Consider the following 12166-nt stretch of genomic DNA (forward strand, 5'->3'; position numbering starts at 1 on the left):
TTGGCATTACGAAGGCAGAATTTTTTGGATCGCCGTTTTTAGTTTCGCGTTCCCGCAATAACCACCTACCCTCTCTCTCTCTCTCTCTCCGGTAGAGAGAGGGAACAGAGAACAGAAACCCTGCCCATGTCATCATTCCTTCTCCCTTCGCCGATTTCGGTACGTATTTTGTTAATTTTCGTCAATTTTTTTTACATATAAATTTTAACGTCTGTTCTTAGTTATTTTTTGGACGGATTGATAGGTGTAGATGGTAGAATTTACGCTTTTTTTTTTTCCCGGTTTTTGTTTGATGCTTGATTGGGGTGTCATCGGTGCATCAAATGTGTATTAAATTGTTCAGGGATTATGGTGATTGATTTCGTTTCGTTTTCTTTTGCAGATTTTTTATGTATGTAAATATTAATTGTATGTTTTTAATCTATGTTCTGAGGGATTAAACATTAGATATATTCGTTGAGGTTCATTGTTATGCTTTGTTTATTTTATGAATTTGCTTGATGGGCACTGCCTTCTGCTCTTGAATTACTTCTTTAATGTTGTTGAATTTTATTCTCTTTTTTCCCAAAGGATTTCAGGACTGGTTTGGTTATTAGTGTATTGCCGCAAGTTCATGGTTAAGGTCGAGAACAGAAGTTGCTGAATCAATTTAAAATTCCTTTGCAGGTTTTTTTTTTTTTTTGTTTGATTTCCTTTCCCGTAGTCTACTTGTTAAAGTAAATTTTTAATTAAGGAGAGGAGCTATGCAACTTCTAAGTGTGTTGGTGTTCCAACTGTCCATTGTTTGTGCCTTCTCAACTGTTTGTTGACTCCTGCTCCAGGATATTGTGGTGTCTCAACAGTCATGCTAATCCAGTTCTTATGAGACTTTGGGGGATTGGTTGTGGTAAAGAGGTCGCATTCACTGAAAATGGGCATCGGTAATTTATATATCTCAGCATTCTGTACGGTGCTAAGCTTGGTAGGGCTTCAATGGTGGACGGAATCCAAGCTATATCAACTCAAGTTAGACAACTCAGTTGGCAAAGATGTCATTCATTCAGGGATTGCTAGCCATGTACTAGAGCTACTTTTGGGTTCACATGTCACAATTGCGCTGGTAGCAAATTTTGTACTCAACTTATTTGTTTTGGGCATTCTGTGTCTTAAGGTAAATTCATTTTCACGACAGGGACTTGGATACAAATGATGTGTGGGATGGGTTATTTCCTTTGATAGATTTACTAATTGTGTGTGTGTATGTAGAGTTAAAACAACTTGTCCAGCAGTAGTACTCCTGTCAGATTGTGTTTTCTTAATCTCTTGTTATGCCTGTTTTCCATAAAATTTTGGCTTTTATTTACTTCCCATGTTGGTTTATATTCAATTGTTTGATGACATAATATTTTAGATTATAAGTTGGGAAAGTGTATGGTTATACATGTAAGCATATGTACAGTTTTATACAACAATTTCTCCCTCTCTTCAGAAGCCCATAGGGGCGGAGTTGATGCTCCCACATCATAGCGTGAGTAGCTGAAGCAAGTGAATGGTTTGAAATTTGAGTTATTTCACAGAATAACACTCCGTCATACCTGGAATCAAAACCAAAGAACTCCTTCCCTAGAGAACATGAAAAACGTTGAAAATTTTGGTATATTTACGTAAAAAAGAATTTATGTAAAAATGATATGATCAAGAGTCAATCTCCAATTTATCTTCTGTTATGTCTTTCTTTTATTGGTCTGCTTTTATATGTTTCATTTTGCCTTCAATTTTACTTGCAAAATACTCTTTTATGAGTAGGAAATCTGGATATTTGAATTCTTACTCGAGCAAAGATGTTATGAAACCACAAGGCTTGATAATAGTTTATGCCTACTGTAAGTTTGTAATAGCTCTTGCTTAAAATCCCCCAGCTCTGGAAATCCCTGCTTGAGTTCTAGCATGTCTAGGACTCTAGAAGACTAATCTTCAAATTTCTTTGGCCTTGAAAACAGGTTTCTCTGCAGAATTCCATGTGTATTAAGATGATATTCTGTGTTGTCACTCCATGAAATATAGCAGCATAACTTGCTACACATCTGTTTGTACTTTGCTGCTCCTGGTTTTGTTCCCAATAATCAATTATTGGAACTCATTGGTATAATATGAGCCTATGATATTGGTACTGGTATAGGTTTAGGTTTCTAAAAGATATAGTGACTATTGAGTTTTATTTGCTCTTGGATGGTGGATTCAAATGTTCATTCCAGTCATTATTTGAAGTATTGATGAAGAACTAAAGAATGCGAAACAAGCTGAGGAGAAGAAAAATGAGTAAAATATATACACAACCAAGAATCACAGGGACACTGCAAGAAAGCATAGAAAAAATTCCTATAGAAATTGACCACAAGGAGAAGAGGTGTACCAGAGGAACCTAACATTTTTTTCTTATCCATGAACCAAAACTCTGTCTTTGAAATTGATCATAGACTCCTCTTTTTTTTTTAAATGTTGTTATATCATACTCCTAGTAGAAACCATGGTACCAAATCTCGTTTCATTTCGGTGTTTCGATCTGACCGAAATTTCCGAGATATCGAAATTTCGTCGAAATCTCGGTCGAAATATGGTATTTTTCTGTGGGTGTAAAATGCCAAAAATGACCGAGATTTCCGAAATTTTCGAAACGAAATGACCGAGATTTCTGAAACGAGATGACCGAAATTTCCGAAATATTGCATTTTTTCATATCGGACTTGTGTTTCGTTTCGGACAGGTCGAGATACTCGAAATATTCGATATCTCGACCGAAATTTCGTGAGTTTTAGTACTATGGTAGAAACAAGAAAGCAACTCTAGTGCTTTTTAAAAATAATAAATAAATAATTCCACACTTCGTACATAGTTCTTACATGAATTTAAACTCCTAATATGATTCTAATTACAATTTTAACAACCACTGTTTACCCCTTTCCCAACAAATGAACTCAAAGCTTGGAAAATAGAAGGTACTTAAAACTCCTAATCAAATTAAAATTCCTAAAAATAGAATTTCTGTTGTAGCTTGACACCTTGTCTGTAAATTGGCCAGAGCTTCTCTGAAATAGCTTAGAACAGCAAGATCTTGTATCTTTAGAATGGTAGATGATTAAGCTTTCAAAAGGGACCAAAATCATGCTATGTAGGCATGTTTAGACCTTCAAAAATAGCGTACAGAGAAGTGATGGAAATGAGCCATAGTGATGCAGAACGTTTAAAAATGATTGGCAATAGCATCTAATGCATGCATGATTTCTATTAATTTGATTAGGGGCTTTCCAAATGAAAGAACACCATTGCATGGTGCTAGAATTTTTAAAGAATAACAGATATATATATATATAAATATATTTTAATGTAAGCATGAGATATAGGATAGAAACTTCCAAGAGGAGGAATGACCTTGAGCTCGCCCAAAACAACATTGTAATAAACATCCTAATAGGAAAATGAACTCTCAAAAAAGAACTGATAGTCTGTGATATGTTCTTGGCTTTATTACACATTGTTTGACAATTTTGACATATATAACTCATTAAATTGACCTTAGGATTCAAACTAAACTAGCAGTACAGTTGAGACTCAAGGTTCTGATAATGTTGGAAATCTTCATGGCTCATTCTCTGGATTTGTCATCCATTCAATGATGGTGGATAATTGGATAGCCCCCTTCTACAATTACTCTCGCAAAACCACTCTAGTGAATTGTAATTTTACTTAATGGATGGTGGACATTGCCAGCTCCTAATAAATCTAGCACATTTTTCCATTTTTTAGTTTCCACTTCCTATTCTATAGTTTAGTTGCTATTTTCTGTAGTTTCTTAATCCAAGTTTCTAATTCAGAAACTTACTATTTTTATGTCCTTCTGATTTCTCCAAATCTGCAATTGGATTTACTCCAAACTTTGGGACATCAATCTGTACCTCATCTAGGCCACTTGATTGGAATTTGAACCAGATCTGAGTCACTTTAGTCATAATGCTGGATTTCTCTCCAGTTTAACTGTTAACTTGACCTGCGTTTCTAGATCATGTGTTAGTTTCTACTTTCTAATCCCTAACACTTAGGTAATTGGATAGCCAAAAAATGGGTATCAAAGCTATGGCTGGACCCAGTTCAAGGAATTCTGACCCAAACAAAGTTCTCAACCAGGTCACTGACATGTTCAGGCAGTTACCAGTCCACATGACTGCTATCGAGCATAGGTCTGAAGTCAATTATGGACATGTTGCCAAATTCTGTCCTCAGCCCAAAGAATGCTTGTGGTAGCCGTTGAACTAAATCCAGAGATGTAATTTTATGATGGACTCCCTCCTGAGGAGATTGAGGAGTAGCATACTGATGTTCGTGATGAAGACGGTCTGGTGACTCATGGCACTCATGTCTTATGTTTGGTCATCAATGGAGATTACTAAGGACGACAGTGATGAAGAAACCAAGGAGCATAGTACGACAGTGGAGATTGAAATTTTGGGTAAAGACTTTAAAAAAACAATTTTGGAGGACTTCACGACGCATTATTCACATTGGATGCAGATCATGAAGTTGAGCACATTGATTTCGTGATTCTACCAAAGTTCTTTGAAGAACGAGCTCCACGACTAGAGGATCTCATTCCTAATATCCATGATCTACCCGAGTTCTGTTACACTTTGATGCTGGATGTACATCACACGATATTGATCCCTTGCCTTTACAAGACTCGAGGTTGAGTTTTTAAAGCCAGGGAGAGTTGATGCTGAATTCCAGCAAGAAGAGAAGATGAGCCTGTTATTTTGGGTAAAGTACACGTACCCCCCTATAATGCACCCAATATTCCTCGTACCCCCCTAAGCGTCTGATAAGTCCACGTACCACCCCTCAATATTCCACGTACCACCCCTGCTTTAACCCCCTAATGCCAGATAAGTCCAAACTATTAAGTACCACCGTTAAGTGCTAAAAACTTGACCATTTTACCCTTTGTTCCATTTTTATAAATTTGAAAAGACTTAATTACCCTCACTTATGTATTGCCCTAACCTAATTGGAAAAGACCATTTTACCCTTTATTCTATTTTTATAAATATGAAAAGACCTAATTACCCTCACTTATGTATTGCCCTAACCTAATTGGAAAAGACCATTTTACCCCCAACTATTTGTTCTTAAAAACCAACCCAACCTAATATTACCATTGCATACCTAGTGGAGAGAGAAACGAAAAGCTTGGGAGGAGAACCTGCTGCTCCAGCGAGGCTTCCAGCTCCCTGCTCCGTCCACTTCCTTCCTTCTCCGGCAACGATCTAGGCCTGCAGGTAACTTCTTCTCAACTTCTCCTTCTTCTACTTGTTCTATGCTCTTTCTTCTCTGCTCCTTCTCTGTCTCTTCTTCTGCTTCGACTCACATTCCCTTCTCTGTTTCTTCTTCTGCTTCGTCTCTGTTCCTTATTCTGCTTCTTATCTGCTCCAGCGTTCTCTGCTCCTTCTTCTTCTCCTTCTTCTGAACAAAAACCAGTCTGAGAGTGGACACAATGGACACCCAAACGGAAAGCAAGCAGACGATATCACTGTCGAATTTGAAGAGTTTTCTGATCTATGATCTCTTCAGTGGTGGCACATCAAACATTCAATTAGCTGAAATATATTCTGTCCAGTTTCCACTCCAACGTTCAGAAAAGCTTTCCATGTGATTTTGTGAAGTATTTTAGTCCAAAAGAAAAAGGGGGAAAAACAGAAGTCTTCTAATTTATTAAAAAATAAGTTGTTCAAATGCTGATATGAAAACCTTGATTAGAAATTGTTGACTCTTGGACATTGAATAGAAATTTCCATGGCCGACCTTTGAATCGGGCCACTAACTGTGTCTCTGTTGTTGTGCTTCTTTTATTTTGTTTTCCTAAACACGATAATTTGATGGGGACCAAAACAGGGGCTTCGCCCAACTCTATTTACTGCCATCTCTCTCATCACCCTGATTATAATCTACGATCAGAGATTCACCAGGGATGATAAAAAAATTAAAACCCTCATCTAGGGCTTCAATGCGGCAACAACGGTGGATTTTGTATTGTATTAACAACCCCTTGGCATCTTGCCGATTGATCAAGCAAATAGGGGATCGCAGCGGAAGAGAAAGAGGGAATCAGAGAACAAAAACCAGTCTGTGTTGGATTTTGAGAGAAGTTTCAGAAATGGAAGATGGATTTTGGGGAAGATGAGGGTATTTTGGTAATTATGCCCTAGCAAGGGCATTTTAGTAATTAGGTTGGGTTAGGTTTTTAAGAACAAATAGTGGGGGTAAAAGGGTCTTATTAAATTAGGTCAGGGCAAAAAGGTCTTTTCATATTATGAACAAATAGGTCAGGGCAATTAGGTCTTTTCAAATTTATAAAAATGGAACAAAGGGTAAAATGGTCAAGTTTTTAGCACTTAACGGTGGTACTTAACAGTTTGGACTTATCTGGCATTAGGGGGGTAAAGTTGGGGTGGTACGTGGAATATTGAGGGGTCGTACGTGGACTTATCAGACGCTTAGGGGGTACAAGGAATATTGGGTGCATTATAGGGGGGTACGTGTACTTTACCCTTTAATTTTTTGGGTCCAACCGAACCTATGGTTCAAATTTGGTTAAGTTGAGCTTAATTTGAGTAGCCTATGGGCCATGGGTTTGATATATTTGGGTGTACTGTTGTAATGGGTCAATTCTATAAGCCCAGATATTACAGATTTAAGTCCTATACTGGATTAAGTAGTTAGTTTCTATTTTATAATGTTTTAGAATAGCTTTTATTTTGAAGAGAGATTTAAGTTGTAAGGGATTTCTCTTACCAGACATAGGTTTTCCTACTTTAGTGATTTCTAATTGCTATGGAATTATAAATAAAGGAGAAGGGCGTAGACCCTCACATGATTTTGACAAAAACTATAGTTCTTTGCTGTGATGCAGTTTGCTTTTGTGATATGCAATGGTAGCCTTAGTGGGATGCTAAGGTAGCTTGGTGGGAAGCCAGTAGACTGGTGACGGTGAGATGTTGGTCGAGTTCTAGCTGTGAGGCCTAGTCCATATCCCTTTATTTCCCATCTTCTTCACCTAAGGCCATATTTTGATTACTTCTCGTGCATTGCACATGTTGTGTTACTCTTTTGTTTTGATCTCTTGAGCATTGTTCTCTCCACTAATTGTTGAGTTTCTGCTCTAAATATTTAGGCCATATTCTAGTGCTACAATAGACACCTAAGCACTCCATCAATTCCATATCTTGAAGGCAGTCCACTGCCTACTCTTGATTCTAGCGGAAGCAATACATCTTGCTTTGATTTCTATTTTCTGCTACTTTCTATTTCTGATCTCACTTACTTATTTGTTCCTTTAGTTTGTAAATCTAACCCATGTTTCTATTTTTGGTTTTCACTTCCTATTCTATAGTTTAATTGCTATTTTCTGTAGTTACTTAATCAGATTTTCTAATTTCAGCAACTTACATATTTTTCTGTCCTTTTGATTTCTCCAACTCTGACCATCGAATTAACTCCGAACTTTAGGACATCAATCTATGTCTCCTCTGGGCCACTTGATTGGCATTTGTACCAGATCTGAGTCACTTTAGTCATATTGCTGGATTTCTCTCCAGTTTGACTATTAACTTGATCTGCGGTTCTAGATCATTTGTTGGTTGCTAATCCCTAGCCTTCAGGTAATTGGATAGCCACCAAAGTTCCTTTGAAGTTATCTAAAAAAACCCAGTGCAGAAGGCTCCCGCCACTGCGGGGTCTGGGGAGGGTTATAAACTTATAATGTACGCAGCCTTACCCCTGCCTTTCGCAGAGAGGCTGTTTCCAGACTCGAACCCGTGACCTCTTGGTCACAATGGAGCAACCTTAACCGTTGTACCAAGGCCTGCCCTCTTGAAGTAATCTAAATCGACACTAAATAGGAAATCTAATGAAATATGCAAGTTGAGTTCTATTAGACTAAATACCTAACTCAATTAAGGGATCTTAATAAGAACAAACCTTATTCGTGTTTAAACTTAATAGAAATAGGAAATTAAAGTGATGAAGATTCCTAAAGATCCTAGACACCTACACAATATGAGTAGCACTTTTTTCTCCAACTATTCCTTCCTTGACTATAATAAGTTATCCCATAGAAATAAGATAGTAACTTGCAAAAACATGCATAATAACTAATTGTACCCATTAGGCTTTATATTCCAGCCTAGTACAGGATAAAGCCCCAAATAAATAAAGCCTATAATTTCTCCTGGGTATGCTCCAGCATCAAATTCCTTCCAGAATGTGGTTTATTATTTGTAGTAAGTTTTCAATTCCCACTGTCTACACATGCAATCCAGTGATCCACATAATAATGACTTTTGAGGGGTGCTAACACGTATATCATTTTGTGGCATTTCATTTTATTTGACTTAAGATTTTTATTTATTTATTTATTTTTTATAAGTTAGTTTAAACATTTCAACAATCCGATGAAGATCTTTTCTGGTTGTGCATGCAGACTATATTTTTTGTACAGCTACATCCATTGGAGGTTCGAAAAGTGGTGGAACGCCTTATCAACTATGCCATTTTTAAGGTTATTATCATTGTTATTTTAATCAGAAAAAATTTATCAATAAGACCAAGAGGTACCCCATTTGGTGTAAGTCCACAATATAGAAAACTCTCAACAGAAAAAGGAAACCTGGACAAGCAAAACCAGGCATTGTGGTCTCTAAGTAAGAACTAACATCCATTCATTACAATCGCTCATCTTTCATCAAATTTCTTTACATGGATGTACATGAATTCCTTGCTAACCAAACAGTGGACACAATAAACTCATTAACCTTTATGACTTGATGTGCATTCTGGTTCAGAGCTAAGTGTGCAGAAGTGAGTGTGTTATTGCACCAGTGTGCAAAGTGCATTTGGAGTGTACTGATACCACCGAAAGACTGTCCTCTTTATGTCTCTTTGTTGCACTTCTCATTACATGGCTCATCCTCTTTTAAGGTGCCCTCTTCTTTGTTGCTTAGTCTTTCTTGACCTTTTGTACAATAACTCTCTCTCTCATCTTCATACCCAACTCATACCGGAAGATGAAAAAGTAAACCCATCTTTACAAGGCAAAAGAGCAGTAAATAAGATATGGTTGACTGGTTCCCAATTTCAAGCATATAAGGCTGAAAGTATACGTCTTAGAGATGTTGTCCATGGGAAGAACTTGATCTTATTGGTCTGGTTCTATTAAAACTTCTCAGATGGGAAGCAAATTGTTGACAATGACTGGTGACATTCATAACATGATTTGCTGAGAAAAATTCCACTCAAACTGAACCTCCATATCCTGAGCCTCTCCAGGCTGAACTTGGGCTTTCTTTAGTAAATACATGAAGTGTGGCAGCAAAGTTCATCTTCTGGTTGCCTACCAAAAAATGCAACAAGTTCATCTCCCAGTCGTTGAAAGGCCTTCTGAGATTGAGACTCTGGACTGCCATAACTGACCCAATCTCCAAGTGGTCAGAAACATAAGCTATCTTTTTCACAGCAACCTGTATGTCTCCAGAAACAGTTGGCACAAGCGTTGCTTGCTGCACCCCGTTTCTTCCTGGACAATGTTTAGATTCCCAGCTGTCACATGATATCGGAACCACACCAATGGGAAGTTTCCTGCTTCATAACTTCTTTCCATTGACATTTCATGAGTGATGTACACTTGATTGCTGCCCCAACTGTCTGAAAATTTTTTTCTCCAAATTAATTCCCTTTCAACCTCAGAACACCATGAATTACATTCAAAGTTTTGTTCGTCAATGGGTCTAAGACAAATGACAAGTTTATATACAGATACTTCCTTCCACTTTTTCTGAAGAAATTCATTTTTAACAGATTCCATTTAGTCCCTCCTGGCTATTCATTCCAATGGCTGAGCTAATTCCTCCTGTGAAAATTTTTCTCACTCCAATCTTACAACTTGTCCTGAGAGCTTTTAGCTTGACTCTGAAGAAAATGCTTGCTTTTCCCTCCACCTGATAAGAACTCTGTAACTGAATACAAACTTAAAGAACCAGAACTGAGAGTAAGAAGAATAGGAGAGGAGATGAAGAGGAAGAAGAGAAGAGAGTTGTCAAGAATGATCGATCTTAACAGTCTCCCCTCACTGCCTTCATTTATATATAGATCAGACTACAGAAGAGGACTTCTAATCATATTAGGATCATAAAACCCAGTTACAATAGAAGAATGAAAATAGAAACTAGACTAAACCTCATTATAAACCAACAGTATAAAGGAGCATATAACTGATATAAGGAGGAATCTCGATTAGAACAATGGAATATTCTAATCGAGATTCTCCCCAAGTCCTATATGCTTGATATACTTCAATACTCCCCTTCAAGCTGGAGTGGATAAATCACCTAGACTTAGCTTGGAACAACTCCTACGAAAGGTAGGTCCAAACAGTCGCTTGGTAAATATATCACCAAGTCGATTGGTAGTTGAAACAAATGGAGTATAAATCAACTTTCATAACAACATCCCGAACAAAGTGACAATCAACCTTAATGTGCTTTGTCCTCTCATGAAACACTGGATTGCTTGCAATGTAAATAGCGGCTTGATTATCACATAACATTTTCATAGGTTGAGTGATGGGAAACCCTAACTCCTGAAACAATGATTTTATCCACACCAACTCAGCTGTAGTATGTGCCATTGCCCGATACTCAGCCTCAACACTCGATCGAGCAACAATAGTTTGTTTCTTGCTTTCCCATGTGACTAAATTTACCACCCACAAAAGTACAATAACCAGTAGTAGAACGCCTATCATCATCAGCACCAGCCCAATCAGCATAAAAAAACCCAACCAGATTAGCATTCTAATGAGGTTGATAAATGAGACCCTTGGCAGGAGCACCTTTTAGATTTCGTAACACATGACAAATAGCATCCCAGTGAATTTTCTTTGGAGTTTGCATAAATTGACTAATAACTCCAATGACAAAGGATATATCTGGTCGAGTAACAATAAGGTAATGAGTTTCCCAACTATTCTTCTATTCAGATGTACATCTGTAAAATCCTCACTCTCACTGGACCCAAGCTTTTGACTGGGATCCATGGGAGTATTTGCTGGTTTGGAGGCAAGTATTTCAATTTCAGACAGAAGGTCATGGACATATTTCCTTTGAGATAAGCTACCACCTTTTTTGCTTGCGTAAAACTTCAATACCAAGAAAATACTTGAGAACACCCAAGTCTTTCATCTGAAAATGCTGATGAAGATATGATTTAACTTGAGCAATACCAGAAGCATCATTACCAGATATAATAATATCATCCACATAGACTACCATCACAACGACCTTTGAACTCTGGCAACGAACAAAAACGGAATGTTCAACACTGAGAACCCAAACTGAGTAACAATGGAGCTGAACTTATCAAACCATGCTCTTGGAGATTGTTTCAACTCATAGATTGCTTTACAAAGCTTGCATACTTTGGTGGAATTCTCCCCTCGAGAAACAAGGGCCAGCCAAAGTTGATAGCTAGAGAAATAAGAATGCTAACAGAATTCGAGCAGGCAACAGGCAAGAAAGTCTCAAAGTAATCAACACCATAAGTTTGAGTATAGCCTTTAACAACCAATTAAGCCTTAAGACGCTCAACAAAACCATCCGAATTCCGAGTTGTATTTGATAGTATAAACCCATCGACATTTAACAAGATCCTTCCCAGTAGGTAATGGAATCAGAGTCCAAGTATTTTCTAAATTATAAAGCATCCCTCTCTGTGTTCTTTGCGGCCTTCCAAGCTTCCAGCCAGGGTGAGAAAAAGCCTCATGGTGGGTTTTAGGAACAAAGTTAGTAGATAAAGCAGAAGCAAGTGGGTGATAGTGGGACGGAAGATGAGAAATGGAGACATACTGCTCACTAGGATAAACAATTGAGGATTTGTGGGACTTTTGAGTACATGAGCGAGTACCTTTACGAATAATGACTAGTAAGTCGATGGAGCCTTCAGCATGGGGATCAGACTGACTGGATGGAGGGGCGGCATCTGCACTAGTGGATGGCATCGTTGGAACGCTAGGAGCAGAGGGTAATGTGGTAGGTACAGTGGTGTCCGGGACAGTAGTAGTGGTGGGTGGTAGGTTAGGTGGGTGGCG

At 37.9% G+C, this 12166-nt stretch overlaps 1 protein-coding gene across 1 annotated transcript in view; it reads left to right on the top strand.

The window, feature by feature from the left end:
• Window positions 1–684: 684 nt before the first annotated feature.
• Window positions 685–12166, top strand: part of LOC122669800 (E3 ubiquitin protein ligase RIN2-like) — a 33300-nt gene continuing 21818 nt past the window's right edge. Inside the window, exons 1-2 of the mRNA XM_043866655.1 lie at window positions 685–1150; window positions 8507–8584. Of these exons, the coding sequence (XP_043722590.1) occupies window positions 911–1150; window positions 8507–8584 (318 nt within the window). The 5' untranslated portion in view covers window positions 685–910. The remainder of the gene's footprint in view (window positions 1151–8506; window positions 8585–12166) is intronic.

Source organism: Telopea speciosissima, chromosome 1 (assembly GCF_018873765.1).
Source record: "Telopea speciosissima isolate NSW1024214 ecotype Mountain lineage chromosome 1, Tspe_v1, whole genome shotgun sequence".
Taxonomy (NCBI): Eukaryota; Viridiplantae; Streptophyta; class Magnoliopsida; order Proteales; family Proteaceae; genus Telopea; species Telopea speciosissima.